We start from the raw sequence: 20,938 nt of genomic DNA, 5'->3' as shown, positions 1-20,938 counted from the left end.
CCGGGGGGGGTGGTGATTGGCAGTCACCGAGGTACGTTGTTGAGTAGAGTGACAGCCGCCGGGAAGAAGCTGTTCCTCGACCTGCTGGTTCGGCAACGGAGAGACCTGTAGCGCCTCCCGGATGGTAGGAGGGTAAATAGTCCATGGTTGGGGTGAGAGCAGTCCTTGGCGATGCTGAGCGCCCTCCGCAGACAACGCTTGCTTTGGACAAACTCAATGGAGGGGAGTGACGAACCGGTGATGCGTTGGGCAATTTTCATCACCCTCTGCAATGCCTTCCGGTCGGAGACAGAGCAGTTGCCATACCATACTGTGATGCAGTTGGTAAGGGTGCTCTCGATGGTGCAGCGGTAGAAGTTCACGAAGATCTGAGGAGACAGATGGACCTTCGTCAGTCTCCTCAGGAAGAAGAGACACTGGTGAGCCTTCTTGATCAGAGTTGAGGCATTGTGGGTCCAAGAGAGGTCATCGGAGATGTTGACTCCCAGGAACCTGAAGCTAGAAACACGTTCCACCTCCGTCCCGTTAATGTGGATGGGGGTGTGCGTGCCGCCTCTGGACTTCCTAAAGTCTACAATGAGCTCCTTGGTCTTCTTGGAGTTAAGGGCCAGGTTGTTGTCAGCGCACCATGCTGCTAAGTACTGGACCTCCTCCCTGTTGGCCAACTCATCGTTGTTGCTGATGAGGCCAATCACCGTTGTATCATCTGCATACTTGATGATGGTGTTAGTACCATGTACAGGTGTGCAGTCATAGGTGAAGAGGGAGTAGAGGAGGGGGTTCAGCACACAGCCCTGTGGAACGCCGGTGTTCAGGGTGAGGGTTGAAGAGGTGTGCTTGTCTAACCTCACAGACTGGGGTCTGTTGGTTAGAAAGTCCAGTATCCAGTTGCAGAGGGAGGGGTCGATGCCCAGGTTACCGAGTTTGGTGATCAGTTTTGATGGTATAATGATGTTGAATGCTGAGCTGTAATCGATGAACAGCATTCTTACGTAAGTGTCTCTGTTGTCGAGGTGGGAGAGGGCGGAATGAAGTGCTGTTGAGATGGCATCCTCCGTACTCCTGTTCTTGCGGTAGGCAAACTGATAGGGATCCAGTGTGGGGGGTAGGCAGCTTTTGAGGTGTGCCAGGACCAGCCTCTCGAAGCACTTGGTGATGATGGGGGTAAGTGCAACTGGGCGGAAGTCGTTGAGGCTTGCTGCAGTGGAGTGTTTTGGCACTGGCACGAAGGAGGTGGTTTTAAGGCACGTGGGGACAACTGCTTGGGCAAGTGACAGGTTGAAGATGTCAGTCCAGACGTCTGTCAGCTGCGCAGCACAGGCCCTGAGCACGCGCCCGGGGATGCCGTCAGGGCCAGCAGCTTTACGTGCATTAGTCCTACTCAGTGCCACGTATACGTCGTAGGGGGTGAGTGTGAGGGGTTGGTGATTGGCAGGTAGCACAGCCTTGATGGCTGTTTCTAGATTGTCCCTGTCGAAGCGGCCATAGAAGTGAATAAGCTCCTCATTTGTTTTGTGGTTGGCAGGATAAAATCTCCTCTGCAAACATTCTTCGACTGTACTTCCCAACTATCCTTTATTAGAATGGTACCTTCATTTTAAAACAAATCCCTCTTGATGCACGTTTTAAATTAGGTTACCCCTCTTTAGTTTAGTTTAGAGATACAGTGCGGAAACAGGCCCTTCGGCCTATCGAATCCGCGCCGACCAGTGTTCCCCGCACACTAACACTATCCTACACACACTAGGGACAATTTAATCAATCCAATTAGCCTGCAAACCTGTACGTAGTGTGGGAGGGACTCGGAGCACTGGAGAAAACCCACGCCGATCATGGGGAAAATGCACAAACTCCATACAGACAGCACCCATAGTCAGGATCTAATCCAGGTCTCTGGCGCTGTAAGGCAGTAACTCTAACGCTGTGCCACCATGCCGTTATTTAATATCCTTGCTTGCACTTAGTCTAAAGATTTTTTGCCAACGGCTTTAATTATTTTTAACTGACTGCCCTTATTAGAAATTTATTGCCTGCTGCATAAGAATCTATTGAGATTGATTTCATCAACAAGATCCATGTTCTGTTGGTGGTCATTGACAATAAAGAAAATATAGAGGTATTAATGCCAATACTGGATCTAAATCTCAAGATACATGTTATATATCAATTGTTAAATATCCAGAAGCAAAAATGATTTCTGTTAAAAAAAACTGACGCCTAGTAATCCTATTGTGCAGGATGTCTCTGAGCGAATCATGATTCATGATTTATTTATGTTTTATTAGAAGCCCAATCAAGTACTTGCTGTGCCAGCAAAGTAAGTTGGAAATTTGTTCTGGGAGCCTCCACAAACCAGATCACAGGTATGTGGAATGGAAACAAATGGTGTGTCTCATACTGTCATTGTCACACAAAATGTTAGGCCCATGAATGACTTGGTCCTGGTGCCCAGAAGCATGGCTTCATTGGAGGTTGCAGCCTTATAGGGGCTCATTTAACTCTCTCTTTAGCTGAAAAATCAAAGGGATCAGTCGTCATCCAGGTAGGCTCTCCTTTGAGCTTTTCTTGGTGTCCCTGCAGACATACCATCAAAACCACCATGCCGACCTTCTGACCTCTTCCTCTTCAATGGCTCAGCCTCCACAATGCTCCAGGGAAGAGAATCCTTAAGATTTTAAATTCCGCCCCCACGTCTGTATTAAATGAGTTACTGCTTATGCTGAAACACCGACCTCTCGTTCTGCATTTACACCACACAAAATCTTGTATGTTTCAACGAGATCACCTCTTATTCTTCTACGGAGTATGGGCCCAACCTCGTGTTGTTCTTCATGCCAAAAACAGTGGGGTTTCTATTAAATAGTTCAATGCAAGTATATCGCTCAATTTAAAATGTTCTTCACACAATCTTAGAAATGACTGATGAAAGTACGACACTTTTTAAAAATAAATCTGACTACATCGAGTGGCTATTAACTAGCGTAACTAACATTTTATAAGATGACGTCAACAATGAAGGTTTTTAACTCCTTCATTTAGGTAGAATGAATGCCAATCATAGAAATAATGCACAAAAATAGATATGCTGGGAAGGATTCTGATGCCATGGTCAAAAGATAGATATGTTCTTAAAATGCACTTTAAAGATGGGAGGATGGAAGGGTTTATGGTAGAGTCAAAATTGCTGAAGGCTCTGAGTTAATGTTGGAATGGGGGAAAAGGTAAGCATAACAACTACGGAGCATAAAGCATATTGGAATACTATTATGGTCTAGTGCCTTTGACCGGGAGCTCCTAGCCCTTCATTTGGCTGTCCGTCACTTCCGATACTTTTTAGAGGGCAGGCCCTTCACTGACCACAAACCCCTGACGTTCACCTTCACTAAGGTATCCGACCCCTGGCCCGCCCGTCAGCAATGGCACCTGGCTTCTGTGTCTGAATTCACTACTGACATCCAACATGTGGCTGGCAAACTGAACCTGGTCGTGGATGCGTTGTCTCGTCCCGCGGTCCCGGGCGTGGTGGCTGCTGACCTCGGTGTGGATTATGCAGAGCTCGCCGCAACGCAACGCGAGAGCGGTGGGATGGACAGTTACCGCTCTCGCATTGCGTTGCAGCTGCCTCCGGGTTGTGGTTGGCCGATGTCCCTTTCGGTCTGGCAGGGGTGTCGGTCCTCTGTGACGTGTCAACCGGGAGACCACGTCCTATTGTTCCTGTGGGTTGGCGACGACGGGTTTTTGACGCTATCCATGAACTGGCCCACCTTTCCATCTGAGCGACATCTGCGCTGGTGGTGGGCAAGTTTGTCTGACAGGGCCTTTGTAAGCAGGTCACGGCATGGGCCAGGGCCTGTATTCTCTGCCAGACATCGAAGGTCCAACGACATGTGCTGGCACCGGTGCAAGATTTCGTGGTTCCCTCTGGCCGTTTCCTACACGTCCACGTCGATTTGGTTGGCCCACTACCGCCGTCTCGTGGCGCCACGCACCTGCTGACCATCGTAGATTGCTTCACGAGGTGGCCAGAAGCAATTCCACTTACTGACACCTCCGCCGCATCTTTTGCTCGGGCTTTTGCGGCTCATTGGATTGCCTGTTTTGGCGTGTCGGGAGAGATCTCCACCGACCAGGGGGCTCAATTTACTTCAGCTTTATGGTCGGCTTTGGTGCAGCTATACGGGCGCAGTTGCACCATACCACCGCCTATCACCCGCAGGCCAACGAGTTGGTGAAGCGTTTCCACCGCCATTTTAAGTAGGCGCTGAAGGCTCGGCTCACGGGCCCGGACTGCATCGACCAGTTGCCTTGGGTGCTGTTGGGCATCTGCACGGCTCCAAAGCCGGAGCTGGATACGTCGTCCACCAAATGGCTCCCTGCTGCGGGTACCCGGGGATTTCCATCCCGCGGCTCGTGGGCAGCCGGAGCTCATTTCGTCTGTTTTGGCGAGCCTCAGGGAGAAAGTGGGGCCTTTTCCCCCATTCCAGCATTAGCTCAGAGCCTTCAGCAATTTTGACTCTACCATAAACCTTTCTCCCATCTTTAATGCGTATTTTAAGAATATATCTATTTTTTGACCATGGCATCAGACATCCACCTGGATGTCGACGGCCCAGTGATCGTGGTCCAGCCCTGTATCCCGGCACCGGTTGTGCCTGTCTCCCCTGCACCGTTACTGTTTCCTGGCTATGTTCCGCCAGTCCCACTTGTATCACTCGTCCCGCCCCTCTCTTCCACTCGGTCCGGTGACCTCATTCGGCCTCCCGCTCGGTCCCGTACCTCGGGTTCCGGGGGGTGTGGGGGGGGTTCCTGTAGTGGCACCTTGCGGTGGCTTGGGGCAACATGAACCCGCGCTATTGGTTGGCAGGTTCACATGAACGTGGGCGCGTTTTTGCGGATTTAATCAGTCGAGCTGCACCCGTGTAGAAGGAGTTTAGTTGTATTTGGCTGACTCAGAACACGGTTGAGAAGAAATGCTATGTTTATCGTTCCAAATAAAGAATTAATTTTCACTCAACTGTGTCGTCTCGCCAAAACTGCGGCTTTAAATTGGATTGCAAAGTGCTTGCTTTGTTTTGGCAAGCCGTAACATATAGTGCAATTTCGCCTGGAGTTGTTTGCAGCAGGGAACTTTTTAATTGATAGGAGAGGGATTAGGCCACTCGGCCCATCATTTCTACTCTGCCATTCAATCATGGTTGATTTATATCTCTCCCTCCTAACCCTATTCTCCTGCCTTCTCCCCATAACCTGTGACACCTATACTAATCAAAAATCTATCTATGACTGCATTAAAGGTATCCACTGACTTGCCCTATACAGCATTTTGCGGCAATGGATTCCACAGATTCAACACCCTCTGACAAAATAAATTTCTCCTCATCTCCTTCCTAAATGAAGGTCCTCCGTTCCTAGACTCTCCCAATAGAGGAAACATCCTCTCCACATCCACACTATCCAAGCATTTCACTATTTTGTATGTTTTAATGAGGTCCCCAGTCATTTTCTTGTGAAAATGATGCAGAATTGAATTTGGACAAGGTATTTCTGATTAGTGCAACTAACTTCTTTTCACTGTTAAGCATGCACCAAATGACAACATTATTTGTGCAATGCCCATTTCTACCAATATCAACATAAGCTGGAACAGGTACCTCCATACAGCAAAATATTCCACATTCCCTGTGTATAAATCAATGTTCACATCAGAAGCAGCTGTATCAAGCTTGTGCCACATATTGCACACATTGGGCCCAAACTGATGCGTGAAGCACAATTTTGCCTCCATGGCAGGATCTTTCAAATCCCATTTGAACTACAGGGACTGCTTTGAAACAGATTTATCTTTGCAATGACAAGGGCCAGAAAATACAGACTTCAGAAATCATCTATTGGAAGAGTAGGCACTTGGGGCAAAGAGGCTCAGGAAATAAATAAGAATAAAAGCCTGAAATTGCTGGACTAACTCAGCGGGTCAGGCAGCATCTGTGGAAAACATAAATAGGTGACGTTTTGACATCCAAAGAAGGGTCTGGACCCGAAACATCACTTGTTTGGGAAGGAGGAACTGAAGGAAATCCACATTAGTCAAGAAATGGTTTTAGGTAAGTTGTTGGGACTGGAGGCAGATAAATCCCCAGGGACTGATGGTTTGCATCCCAGAGTATTCAAGGAGGTGGCCCTAGAAATCGTGGATGCCTTGGTGATCATTTTCCAATGTTCTATAGACTCTGGTTCAGTTCCTGTGCACTGGAGGGAAGCTAATGTAACCCCACTTTTTAAGAAAGGAGGGAGAGAGAAAAAGGGGAATTATAGACCAGTTAGCCTTACATCGGTAGTGGGGAAGATTCTTGAGTCGTTTATTAAAGATGTTATAGCAGCGCATTTGGAAAGCAGTGATAGGATCGGTCAAAGTCAGCGTGGATTTATGAAGGGGAGTTCATGCTTGACTAATCTTTTGGAATTTTTTGAGGATGTAACAAGTAGAATGGATAAGGGCAAGCCAGTGAATGTTGCGTATCTGGACTTTCAAAAAGCCTTTGACAAAGTCCCACACAAATGATTAGTGGGCAAAATTAGATGACATGGTATTGGAGGTAGGGTATTGACATGGATAGTGAACTGGTTGGTAGAGGGGAAGCAAAGAGTAGGAATTAACAGGTCCTTTTCAGAAGGGCAGGCAGTGACTAGTGGGCTGCTACAAGGCTCAGTGTTGGGACCCCAGTTATTTACATTTTATATTAACGATTTGGACGAAGGAATTAAATGTAACATCTCCAAGTTTGCAGATGACACAAAGTTGGGTGGCAGTGTGAGCTACAAGGAGGATGCTATAAGGCTGCAGGGTGACTTGGATAGGTTGGGTGAATGGGCAAATGCAAATTGGTGGTAAGAACAAGAAAGCAGATTATCATCTGAATGGTGTCAGATTAGGAAAAGGGGAGGTGCAAGAGACCTGGGTGTGCTTGTACATCAGTCACTGAAAGTAAGCATGCAGGTACAGCAGGCAGTAAAGAAAGCTGATGGCATGTTGACCTTCATTGCAAGAGGATTTGAGTTTAGGAGCAAGGAGGACCTACTGCAGTTGTTTATGGCCCTGGTGAGACCACACCTGGAGTATTGTGTGCAGTTTTAGTCTCCTATTTTGAGGAAGGACATTCTTGTTATTGAGGGAATGCAACGTAGGTTCACCAGGTTAATTCCTGGGATGGCGGGAGTGACATAGAGATGAAAGAATAGATCGACTGGGCTTGTATTCACTGGAATTTAGGATGAGAGGATATCTGATAGAAACATAAAAAATTCTTAAGGGGTTAGACAGGTTAGATGCAGGAAAAATGTTCCCGATGTTGGGGGAGTTCAGAACCAGGGGTCATAGTTTATGAATAAGGGGTGGGCCATTTCGGACTGAGATGAGGAAAAACTTTTTCAGAGAGTTGTGAATCTGTGGAATTCTCTGCCACAGAAGGCTGTGGAGGCCAATTCACTGGATGTTTTCAAGAGAGGGTTAGATTTAGCTCATAGGGCTAATGGACTCAAGGGATATGTGGAAAAATAGGGACGGGGTACTGATATTGGATGATCAGCCATGATCATATTGAATGGCGGTGCTGGCTCAAAGGGCCGAATGGCCTACTCCTGCACCTATTTTCAATGTTTGTCCATATTCTCCAGAAATGCTGCCTGACCAACTGAGTTACTCCAGCACTTTGTGTCCTTTTGTTTAAACCGGCATCTGCAGTTCATTGTTTCTGCAAGAATAAAAGCCTATTCGGGTTGAATCTTCTCTGCTTGGTCCAACAGAGCACACCTTCTTCATCTGTGATCAAGGTAATGCAACGTGGAAGCAGTGGGGAATATCGAGAGTTGCACACTGATTGACATTATTGAAGTGAGCCCTGAGACATTATACGCATGGAGCACTGCAATTGAATTTCTAGAAAGAATTCCATTGTGTAACAAATAAAAATGCTGCACCATGTGATGCTATTGGAACTTGGGATCTCTGCAAACTAGGTAGGTTGCAGTTGAACACTGGTTGCAACGGTACAAAAACAAATTAATACATAGAAAATATAAGCAATTCAATCTTATTCCATGGAAATATAAAATAATTGTCTTTCACTGTTAAAGAACATCAATTATTTATTTCAATTAAGAACACTTGTTTAACATAGATGTATGGAATTTCAGGAAAGAAAATACCAGAATTTTTTTATGTGAACAACTCTGCAACATGACACCAAATAATGAAAAAAAACTCAGCATTCTTGCATAACAATAAAAAAAGACCAATAGGGATTTCTCTTTCACAAAATAACAAAAGGATATATCAAGTATTTTGTTCACAATTCAATGAAAACTTTCATGGTTTTGACAATTAAATTAGAGTTCAGGACAACGTAATTAAGTGTTCTGTTTTCCCATGAATAGCTGCTGAAAGAATTAGATAAGCCAACCCATCAATTTTGATAAATGTCTATTTTATAAATTACATTTGCCTGCAACTTTCCAATTAATCATTTCTGAATAAAATGAATATTTGCCACAATATTTACTGTCCATTATCTGTTACGGCACACTAAAAGCAGTTGATGATAACAAGAACCAATTAAAAGTTTCCATGAAGGCCTGATCATTTAAACAGACATTCAATATTTACCTCTGTAAGCATAAGCTTATTTGTAGCCAAAGTAAGCCTATTTTTGTTGTTATTGAATAATGTCGGGATGTGGGGGCAAGTTTTGTGAGAGACACAATTAGATGAAAGGAGAAAAAGAGAGAGGGGACGGGGAGGGGTAGGGAGAGGTAGGGAAGGGTGGGGGTGGCTGGGGAGGAAAAGGCCGGGGTGGGTGGGGGGGGGGGGGGGGGGGGGGGTTCGGGGGAGGACGAGGGGGGCTGGTCATGGTCTGTGCGGGTCACGAAGGGCAAGCCGAAAAGGCAGAGAGAATAAGAGAACAAGAAAACAGAGATATGCTGATTGGAATAATTCCCATTATACAACTATAACGATGGCAAAAGCACGTATGTTTTTCTAAATAAAATGTACGACGTGTCAGGTTTGCTCCTTTGGGCAAGGACATAAGCATCACAACAGTCCTTCAACAAATAGCTGGATTGATTTGTTAAATAGCTTTTACAAATTATTTTCAAATATATAAATTAACAAAGAATTTGCCTTATTTTATTGCCATATTTTCCTTCGAGCTATGCCTTAAATAGAGGAATACATATTAAAAGAATATGAACATTGATTAGCTGAATCCCTGATAATTAATGTTCTAATTTCTATCCACTACATGTTCAAATGTCATATCTTTTGACTAATGAAATTGTTAAAAGCAGAATTCATACCCACAATAGTCCACATGATTTGTTGTTTCACAACTAGAATTAAAGGCAACTGAAAACGCCCAAGTTGTTAAAGAACTTTCTAAGGTTAGAAACCAAGCTTACCCCTCATCCAAAATGGTACAAAGGATGGAAAATGTACAATATGGTATGATTAAAAAATACAAAGATTAACAATAAGCATTCCATATTACTCCTGATAATTAGTAATCTATTTTTGTGCAGTGACAATCTTTGGATGATTTTTAAATTGTTTGAAAAATACCTGCTGAACTAGAAGTTTCAGGCAACAGTCACAAAACTACACTGCAACTTGCAGCCATGTGCATAATTAAGATGCAAAAACCCATGCAACTAACATGAGCCTTCTACATTAGCTTCAGCTTCAAGACAAACTTCTTAAATAACTTCTTGAAAAGGTATGGAATAAACTGCTGATGGGAAACATATCAGCCCCATTGCTGGAAATTTAAATTATTGTCTGTGTGTTTCCTTGCATAGCTACCCGTACATTTTCATTTCATATAATCCATGGGGAAATGGTACAGCAGAAACAACAATTTAAACTATTAAACTGCAGGAATATCTTCTACGATTAAAATATGAAGCCAGGTAAATGTAGTATGTTAGGCTTGCTTTGTTATACATTTTCTCTCCAATTCCACTCCTTATTTTCAAAGCATTTGTCAAATGAATATTAGTGACTGATTGAAACTGAAATGTAAATAAGAACATCCTTAATATTATCTGCAAAATATTGCCATTTCAGAAGATCTATTGAACCATATCTGCCAGCTTCAATTTGCAAATGGCCTTGAACATCTTGCAACTTGGAATCTATGAAGAAAGATTTGCTTAAAATGAGAACGTTGATTAGTTTTACGGTGTCTGCACTTCTGGATTTAATTGAAACTTTAAATGTGTCTTTGGAAGCAGATAGGCAGACACTTCAACAATATAGTCTATATAAGGGGATTGACATTTGACAGTTTTGTTTCAGATCTCAGTAAATTATAAATAGCTCTGTCACTCACTTTTGCACTAACAAATGTAATGTCAACACTCCATGCATCAATCATAATTGTAATTGTGAAAATGAACCTAAGAGTATAAATTACGGCGGAATTCAGTTTAATTCAAAACAAAATCTGCATTTTAATTTTACGTGCTTGGAGCTCAACAAAGACTTACCATAAGTAGCCAAGATAAATAGAGTAGAATTTTATGACCATGTCTATTCTGATAGTTAATATAGATATTGGCTGCAATGTGTTGTCAATGTTTGATGTAAAAAAAAAACTCTTTATTTAATTGAAGCATAAAGAATGTCTTTTGAAAGGTTTCTCTCATGCTTCAGACAAATTTGGTAACTGAAATGTATATTTGGTCAAAGATTCATGGCATTCACAATTTCTAACATGAGTTGATGAACGATGAATATTTCAGCCATGCATCATGATGAAATACTTTTCAGGATAAGAATATAATAAAAAACAAAATTTATAGTCCAAATCAGCCTGCTGAAGTACTACCAAGTATCACATTAAAGCAGTAAATGTACTGGTGCAAGGACTAAATTGTAAAACATCATCAGTAAACTAAAGTAGAAGCAAGAGATTTTTATTCTGCTGTAGCCATCAAAATGTTTTCTAGAAATATAACACATTACCTTGATCCCTTTTCTGTACAACTCTTTCCTAGACAGAGAGACACTTAGACCTGATATTGATTTGGTGTTGGTGTATTGTGGAGTGATAGCTGAAACTAAGGAGGTGGTCAGAGGCGTAAACAATGATAGAAATAAAGATACATTTCCGAGAAACATAACTGCAACAGCAAATTTGGATGGACTTAAAAAGTGACAAAGCAGTGGGAACAAATTGAAAAGTGCAAGGGTGTATTTAGTCCATGCAGACCAAAAGGCCAAGACATTAACCGGGATGGGCTGGACTGATGGGGATTCCGATTTTTGCAAATGGAAAATGCTATCAAATGTCAGTGTCTTTTGTCACTGCTAGATTTCGGATTCAGGAGCTTGCAGGATTCAAGATGCAGAAGAGTAATGTACTGATGGGGGATGGCAATGAAGCATGAATCATGTTGTATTTGTGATCAGAATAGGACGAGTGGGGGATAGGGAACGAGGAAGGTGGAGGGTGTTTTGGGAATAGTGGAATTTACAGGGACGAAGTATTGCAATCTTTACACCTACATTGTTCTCCCCCAAATTGTTTTTGACTCCCCTTGGCTGCAATATTTCCGCATAACTAAGAGACCTGGCAGGCCATTGATAAGCCTATGGTACTGTTTGCATCAAAGGCTGCCAACCAAAATTGTCATTCCCCTCCTGGGAGCAGCTAGACTTCAAGACAATGTGAGAGGGAGTGAGAGAGATTGTGACTTCTGTGATAGCATAATAAGTATCCTATTTGTTTGAAAGCTCATTAGATCAGCAATCCTACAACTGCATAAAACACTTTGTGATATACCATGAGAGAAGGAGCATTCTTAATTCTTTCAGAACACACTTGAATTAGGAGCAAGGAAAACATACCAATGTATAAAGCTGACAGCAAGTGAGTTGAAAACTATTGAGCATGTGGCTGGTTTCTCAGTATAAAATGGGCAACGTAAAATGATAGGACTTACCCGTCTTGGGATTAATCGTGAAGAAATTTTGAGGGTTCCCACTGGTAATCTTAAAAGTCATTTTATCACTGGAGCTGGAATCTGGATCATAGGCCTGAATCTGAACTATGGGAACATCCTTGGGAGAGTTTTCCATGATTGATGGATGGTAAATAGGCTGAGAAGATATCGGTGCGTTGTCATTTTCATCTTCAACCTCAATATAGATCTCAATGGATGAAAATAATGGAACTACTCCACGATCTGTGGCATACACAGTAAGCCAGTAGGAAGCAGTTGTTTCACGATCAAGTACATCAGCTGTAACAATCAAACCTAAGATAGGAAGCAACAAAATAAAGGAATAGGTTACATTGATGTTGATACATTCACCAAGCCAGATATACTTCAACAATAATCCACAACATTTTAATAGATACTTATACAATAAAATATAAAATAGTTTAAAGGATATTTGTTATGCTATAAAAAGTTATTGATTTTGTTAATTTTAATCTCAAAATATTCAATACTTAACTTTCTAGTTACAATGTAAATCTATTGTTCAGTAAATCTCATCCTCAAGCAGCATGGACCAAAGGATATAAATGGCTAATTATTAGTTTTGATCAACAAGCACCACTTTTATTTGACAGGGCTCGGCAATTGAGGTCCGATTTACCTAATATTAGTAACACATTTGATCGCGTCATGAGCAATAATGATAGTATCATTATTGTAACTTTGAACTCATATAACTATATAATGGAAAATAAACGTAAATGTGAAAAAATACTTCCTTTTCATTCATCCTCCATGTATATTTTAAGCACACAACAAATCCAATTTACACTCTATACCATCTGCAAACTAATTTTCAGCCCAACTATCCTATTTTCAAAACCCTATCACCCATGATGGCAGAACACATTGAGAGACCAGACTGGCTGGAAACTAGGCAAATGTTTGTTTCCCACAACTCCCGAAGACTGAAAGTGTTAAGTCAAGTTGGCTTTTTGTGTCCTTATCAATGACCAGAGTAACATATAATGTGACTAATAAAGATGGCTGACATTGATGCTATCTAGGCATAGAGATTTCCTGGAAAATAGTTGAGACTCAATACAACAAAATCCAATAAGCTGAGCAAAGAAAAATGTTAATATGTGTACGATTCAGTATTTCAATATTTCTCGTGCTGGCTCAATCTTGCTTCAATCAGTCTCTCATACTTATGGCAGTGGTGTGCACAGTGATACTAACCAAATCTTACCAAATGATGTATGCCTGAAACCATCCCAGAGTCCCTTTTTAAAATGTGCTACTGTTGTAATGCAGGTAATGCCAATTCATAATATGGACACAAAATGCTGCAGTAACTCTGCAGGACAGACAGCATCTCTGGAGAGAATGAATGGCTGAAGTTTCAGGTCAAGACCAGTTTGCAGACTGAGAGTTAGGGGAGAGGGGAACCAGAAATATGGTAGGGTAAGGTTTGAACGAATGCCAATTCATGCCCATCAAAGCTCACCAGCAGCAATATGATAATTACCACAATATCTGTTTTCGTGACATCAGTTGATGGCTAAAGATTAGACCATAGGACCAGAAGGCGTAGGAGCAGAATTAGGCCATGCAGCCCCTCTAGTCCACACTGCCATTTAATCATGGCTGATCTATTTTCCCCTCTCAACCCCTCCCAACATTTGACACCCTTATCAATCAAGAATCTAACAATCTCTGCTATAAAAATATCCAATGGCCATCTGTAGCAATTAATTCCACAGATTAACCACCCTCTGGCTAAAGAAATTCCTTCGCATATCCGTTCTAAAGGTACGTCCTTTAATTCTAAGGCTGTGCCCTTTGGTTCTAGACTCTCCCATTACTGGAACCATCCTTTCCACATCCACTCTACCTAGGCCTTTCATTATCTGGCAAGTTTCAATGAGATCCCCCAACCTTATACATTCCAGAGAGAACAGACTCAGAGACATCAAATGCTCCACATACATTAACTCAATCATTCAGGCGATCATTCTTGTGAACTTCTTTTGGGCCCCCTCCAAAGCCAGTACATCCTTCCTCAGATATGGGGCCCAAGACTGCTATCAATATTACAAATGTGGTCTCACTGGCGACTTATAAAGCCTCAGCTTTATATATTTTAGCATCCTTTTATATTCTAGTCCCCTCTAAATGAATGCAAGCAATACATTTGCCTTCATTACCGCCACTTTAACCTGCAAATTAACCTTTTGGGAATCCTGCATCAGCCCATCCACGTCCCTATGCAACTCCAATTTCTGAATCCCCTCTCCTTTTGAATCCCTTTCTCCTGTGGGAAAAAATAGTCTGCAAACTATCCTTATTAGCTGGCTTTCGGCCCAATACTGGGAAATATTTTCACCCATTCCCCTGATATTGGCCTGTCCCCTGGAGATTAGCTAAACTATCAGCTGAAGCATAGCCCAGAGAGCTGGTTCTCTTCTCGGGCATTTACACAGCACATGAGAACCGGACCCCCTCCATAGTTTCACGGCCTGATGAAACACTTCTCGAGAAATTACTTCATTCCAACCCACTTTCTTCATGCTCAGTGCCCCTCTTCTGAATACTTCATCATGAAAAAATACAAGATGTATACCCACAGGAATAATACAAGTAGTTAGAATTTTTGCAGCATTGCTCTCTACTACACCGGTCTTCTCTTTAAGAAAAAAACAAGAGAAACGTTGGTGAACACCAAACCTGAATCAAAATGTATTCATGTATTCCTGCACAACTGGGCTCACCAATTGGTGAGGTAACTGTACAATAAGTCGATAACTCAGATATCTTCTCTCCCTATGGTATAGAACTGATATAATATCATATGAACCATTATTTACCTCTGACACTAAATCATAACCCAATCTTCTCTTGAGAACTTGCATGAAATCTGCATAGTGCTATTTCAGAGAAGAGCACAGAGATGTTTGAGATGTTCTGGGCCATCATACATAGTTAAACCAATATTGAAACACATGGTAGACACTAAATGCAGGAGTAACTGAGCGGGCCAGGAAACATCTCTGGAGAGAAGGAATGGGTGACGTTTCGGGTCGAGACCCTTCTTTAGTCCGCTCTATAGAGGTCTGTAATTGTGAGTGTTTATGCCACTGGAAGCCAGCTATGCTTCAGCATATAGTTTGCTGATCTCTGAGTCCAAGATCGGGGGAATTTTCTGTTTTGGAACCTGAGCTTGCACAGGATTGCTGTCACATTACCTACAGTGCACCAGGCAGCAAATTCCAAAAAGCTACTTCAAAGATATTGGGCACCATAGGGGGCGGCAGCGGTAGAGGAACACCCAGGTTTGCGGCTGTCTGTGAGATGCTGCCTTCCAGTGCCTCTCCCACTCCAAAGAACCAGGTTTGATCCAGAATTAAGGGACTACGGTGTGGCTGTCCCTGTGCATAGTCTGTATATCATTTTAAATTGGATAGGCATATGAGAATACGTGGGGGTTATTTTGAGTGCAGGCAGGTGTGCTCCGGTTTCCTCTCCCACTCCAGATGGCCTGTTTCCGTGCTGTAATTAGTTAACTACAGGATGGTTATATGGTACATTAATTGGCGTTGGTTCAAATTGCAAATTCTCCCTAATGTGTAGGATAGTGCTAGTATGCAGGAATCGCTGCTCGGAATGGTGGGCCATAGGGCTTGTTTCTGCACTGTATCTCGAAAGCAAACTAAATATCACGATCAAAGGTCACATACGAATTGTTTCAACAGCTCATCTGTGTATTAATAGGTCTTCCACGAGATGAAGATTACAAAGAACAAGAGGTACACTTGGCCACAAGGATATTTAAAAGTAGCATTTATAATTTTTCTGGTTGGTTCGTGGGTAGTACATGATTTTCTTCTAGCCATGAGAGATAGATGGACCTGTCAACAGCTGCCTCTCAGTCAGAGCAAAGCAGCTCTTGACTTAGGATATCAAACAGACAAGTATAAGACAACCAAGAAGCATTACTTCTTCTACACAAAATAACCATTTCACAAACAGTCCCTCTATAAATAATTAATTTCAAAATCAAGATTTATATCTATATATCCTTGCAGGTTTCAGATTTTGATATAGTCCTTCAACGTTTATCTCCTTCAATATTTTAGAAAATTACTTGGAGGTCACTCTCTATAATATATAAATAAATTAAACACAACTGTTTGCCATATAGAATAAGAAATAGAATATAGCCTAAATATTCTGATGTTACATTATATTTGAATTTGTTTCTTCCAAATATGACTGGAAAAACTTAAAGAGCTTGCATTTTGGTTATTTAGGTGAATTTACATTGATTTCAATGTAAAACAAATATTTTAAAAGTAAAGCATTCTCTCGGTTATTAGGAAAACTGATTTAATCACATTCTTCTGTATTAAACAGAGAGGTTGGACCACATATAATAAAGATTTTTGTTACTGCAATCAAACTATCAAAGGAGGTCAATGTGAATCCATTAATCATTGGATATCCATCAACAATCATTTTCACTTCATAGATATAATATTATTTTTCGAAAATGAATCTTTATTTGTTTCATATTGTTATTCCCCTATGACAGTAAAAAAAAAAAAGCATTATTGAAAGGTGGATGAATGGAACTTGTTAATGTTCTAATGCACACCACTAATTTGACGATACATCAAAGCAATTGCAATAAATGTTGGAGAGGATGGCTATCTTTTGACCTCCAGATGTGGAATAATTTTTTATCCGCTGTCTGTACTTTTAAAAAAACCAGCGCTAATCTAATTTGGTCATGCTTGGAATATAAAGAGATTCAATTACACCAGAGAGGCACCCATGCTTCAGAGAGGCATATCTGTATTCCACACTAGCTACTGAACTAAATCTTATCTGATTGAAAGCAATCTTTAAATCATTAAGGATTTCTCTTGTGGTAATTACAAGATAATACTTAACAAATATTTAATTTTAATAAAACAAGGAATGTGGAAAATAAATTAAATTGAAATTTTTAATACAAGAATGCTACACCTACTTCCCCACCAAGTGCAAAAATTAAATTTCACCCACAACCTATCAGCAAGAGCATAAGTAATTCAAGCGATGGGTTTAAATTTGTTATTTTCACCAAGGCTCATTATTAAGCACTGCAATGTAAAGACAATGGAGACAAGCTCAAGCCAAAGTAGCGGGTAGCAATGGGAATACAGAAAAAAAGACTGATCAATTCCAAAAGACTAAAACTGGACTCCAGCAGCTTTCACAATGCTCCCACCACAATTACGCTGTGATAAACCCGAACAGAACTTTGAAATATCTTCTGTAGTCGCCACATTTAATTCTAGGCCAGCTGGAAACGCGAGATAAAAGCATCAGGAAAGAAAATGCACTGAAGGAGGAGGAAAGGATGAACCCAAGAACTGGTGCACAAAATATATGAGGAATTTCACTATATAATCTCAAGCATATGATCTCCAAGTACTTTTGGAATAAACAACAGTAAAAGGTTTGATATTTAGAAATAATGATCTAAGGGACAGATTTTACATACAGATATTTTGCTGAATCTATAATCCCAGATCATTGCTGTGTCTCAGGAAGTTTATGAATAATTATTTTTGCAGGGCACTTCCTCTCAACAAAATTATTTGCACTCCAAGTGCCAACCAGGTGCTCTTCCAGGTATTCCAGGTGCTCTTCACAGAATTCCATCACGTCCCACTTTGCTGATGTTCTATGCGCAAAGACTATTAGGCACATTGCATAAATGGAATTTGCAGTTGGCAAATTTTAACATTAATACATGGTTTGTGAACAGCATGGGCCATGAGAGCAGGTGGGGGCCTTTACTGAAAGTGAGGAGCAGCCCCAACATTACTTAAGAGACCAGTTGTTACTGACTTAATTCCACTAAATGGTTATCCTGTTGTCACTTAAGTCTTCAAATGACTTTATGATGCAGGACTTCAACAAGCATTTTAAGAGCTTCTAGCTTTAGAAACATAGAAACATTGAAAATAGGTGCAGGAGGTGGCCATTCGGCCCTTTGAGCCAGCACCACCATTCATTGTGATCATAGCTGATTGTTCCCAATCAATAACCCATGCCTGCCTTCTCCCCATATCCCTTGATTCCACTAACCCCTAGAGCTCTATCTAACTCTCTCTTAAATCCATCCAGTGATTTGGCCTCCACTGCGCTCTGTGGCAGGGAATTCCACAAATCCACAACTCTCTGGGTGAAAAAGTTTTTTCTCACCTCAGTCTTAAATGGCCTCCCCTTTATTCTAAGACTGTGGCTTCTGATTCTGGACTTGCCCAACATTGGGAACATTATTCCTGCATCTAGCTTGTCCAGTCCTTTGCAACAGGTTATTCTTTCACTTATTTTATTTTCCAGTGTAACCTTTTAAACAACACATGGTTATTGTACATATTTGTACTGAAGGCCTGCAACGCCCAATAGTTAAGCATTTGCCACCTTGAACATCATACTAGTAAGGAAATTATACCTTCATACCAATAAGGAAATTATACCATCATACCAGTAGGGAAACTCTATGGCTTGCAAGAGAGTAGCATGGGTAAGACTGCTCTTACTGTTTATGTGTGCATTTGTATTTGAATTAGAATTTTTCAGCAAGTGTCTCTAATAATGTAGGACTTTATCAGAAATGCCGAACATCAGACTGCACTTTAAAATTAAATTTTGAGCAGAGACTTGGGCTCAGATCCATCTCACTTCAAGCCAAAGTGACATAATTGAAGCAATCTAATTGCTAATTGTGAATCGACTGCTTGAACTTTTATACAAGAGGTAGCTCCCATGACATCCCGGCACTGCAAGAACTACAAAAGTATTGCAAGTTCCTTTCTTACCAAAATAGATTTCCCTCTGCTGACTTCATTAAAATATTATTGAAACACGGCTACATCTTCTATCTAATCCATAATGGATCTGCATGAAGCCAAACAAACCTGACATTGGAAATCCAAAACCAAAACTAAAAATGGTTAAACATTTTCAGACTATCAGGCAGGGTCTGCATCAATAGAAACTAGAGTCATATTGCAGGTTAATGACCATTAATCATACTTTTCTGTGAAGAGTTTCTCTCTTCATAGATGTTGCTTGACTTTTTCTTAGCATTTTTCTGTTTAACATATTAGTTAATTAAATCTATATGCTATTTCCAAAGCTAACAGATGTGCTCTTTGAAATTGCTTTGAACACTTGTTTATCTGACTGGGAAAGTTTTATGTAAAACGAGGGAACTGCAGATGTTGGTTGATACCAAAAAGAGACACAAAGTGTTGAAGGAATGGGTGATGTTTCGCGTCGAGACCCTTCTTCAGATCCTGATGCAGGGCCGGATTTACGTATAAGCTTCATAAGCTTAAGTTTAGGGCCTCGAGATCCAGGGGGGCCTCGGCATCGCTCCATCAAGGTGTATAAAACTTTTAACATAGTGGCGTTGTTACAAAACCTACCATCAGTGGCGCAGTGCTTGCGATTCCGGAAGCTTTGGTGGTGGTGTGGAGTGGGGGGGGGGGGGGGGGGGGAAAGGAGTAAAATGCAGATGAGGTTTTATATATGTTATCGGAGAGGAATTTGCTCCAAAGATCCTTAGATCTTTGATTTGCTCAGAGTGCTACTCAATGACCTGATGCTGAAAATCCGTTCTACACGACTAAAAACGCCTTCAGCGCCTTCACCATCACGGATCGCAAGTGCAGGACAAAGCAAAAGGTATGTCGTTTATTTAACCGTTTTTCCCAGTCCCTACCTGGGCGAGGATGCGTCCTTCCTCTGAGCCGCATCTTCGCCCCCCTCCTCACGGCCTACCATTCGGATTGGCGCGGCCTTTCCTGCCGGGACCGGCCAGAGCTTTGAGCTGCAGCTTGTGCTGAAGTACTGAAGCTGCAGATTGAAGCTCTGGCCGGTCCCGACAGGAAAGGCTGCGACAATCTGAATGGTACGAGCCTGAAGCAGCAGGCCCAACACTCCGGAGCTTCAAAGGCGATCCAGGTAAGGCATCGCCTGCTCCGCGGGAATCCAATATGTATTTTAAAACCAACTGTTTAATGACAACATACAGTAGGATCTAAAAGTGTCACACTGTCACTGTCGGGTAGTCATGGTCCTCTAGTCGTGGGGGTGGGGGATTGGGAGGGGGGGCCTCACAAGTGAAATAGCCTAGGGCCTCTCTTCATCTAAATCCGGCCCTGCCCTGATGTACTATAGGATGACAGAATAGAGTAATGAAAACTGGGAGAATGCAACTGAACATTTTTAATAAATATAATCCGCAGGGACAAGGATTTGCTATCAGCAGCAACATGCATCTAATTAGGTAATAGTGTAAGATTTGCACATTCACATGTAGCTTGGTGACGTTTCTCCAAATGTTACAATGTCTCTATTTGAACAGCAAAGAGGATGAATCAGACAGCCAGCAGGATGCCATGATGTTTGTTGTTGACTACAAAGAGAGGTCTTTAGAAAGTTCTCGTGATCAGTTTAAGCAGAACCCCGGATTCATGCAATGGACCATCATCATGCTGGGTGTAAAATCATTTACACCAAAGAATAATTGCAAAGAGTGGAATTTAAAAAAAATCCTTATACAGAGTTCAGAAGCATTACATAAAGGTGGAAAGTGCCTGTTGTATACAGATAGAAGTTAAAACATCACAGATATGTATTTTAAGATATTAAAATGAGTTCCTAACCCTTGATTATGTGAAAAAAATTTTCTTTTTGTGCAGGAACTACAGAAATGCAAAATATTGAACAAAGTGGGACAGTGGGGGAGAAGAAATCAAACTATAGCTGGTCTGTGTGTTTTGCTCAGGGATTTAGAAACCTCTATATGCTGGACCCAGCTGCTCCATGTTAATTTTGCTGGATGATTTTCCAAGTTCGTAGAAACCTGTCTGCC

The 20,938-nt window shown here is 41.8% G+C and overlaps 1 protein-coding gene across 3 annotated transcripts in view; it reads right to left on the bottom strand.

The window, feature by feature from the left end:
- The window catches only part of fat3a (FAT atypical cadherin 3a), a 634,737-nt gene that overhangs the window by 260,596 nt on the left and 353,203 nt on the right, over nt 1-20,938 (bottom strand). For all 3 annotated transcript variants that reach the window (XM_055637278.1, XM_055637275.1, XM_055637277.1), the window contains exon 4: nt 11,998-12,312. In XM_055637278.1, the coding sequence (XP_055493253.1) occupies nt 11,998-12,312 (315 nt within the window). The remainder of the gene's footprint in view (nt 1-11,997; nt 12,313-20,938) is intronic.

This window comes from Leucoraja erinacea, chromosome 6 (genome assembly GCF_028641065.1).
Source record: "Leucoraja erinacea ecotype New England chromosome 6, Leri_hhj_1, whole genome shotgun sequence".
NCBI classification, from domain to species: domain Eukaryota; kingdom Metazoa; phylum Chordata; class Chondrichthyes; order Rajiformes; family Rajidae; genus Leucoraja; species Leucoraja erinaceus.
Note: the sequence above shows the minus strand (reverse complement) of the source record. Positions and strands in the feature narration are given on the sequence as shown.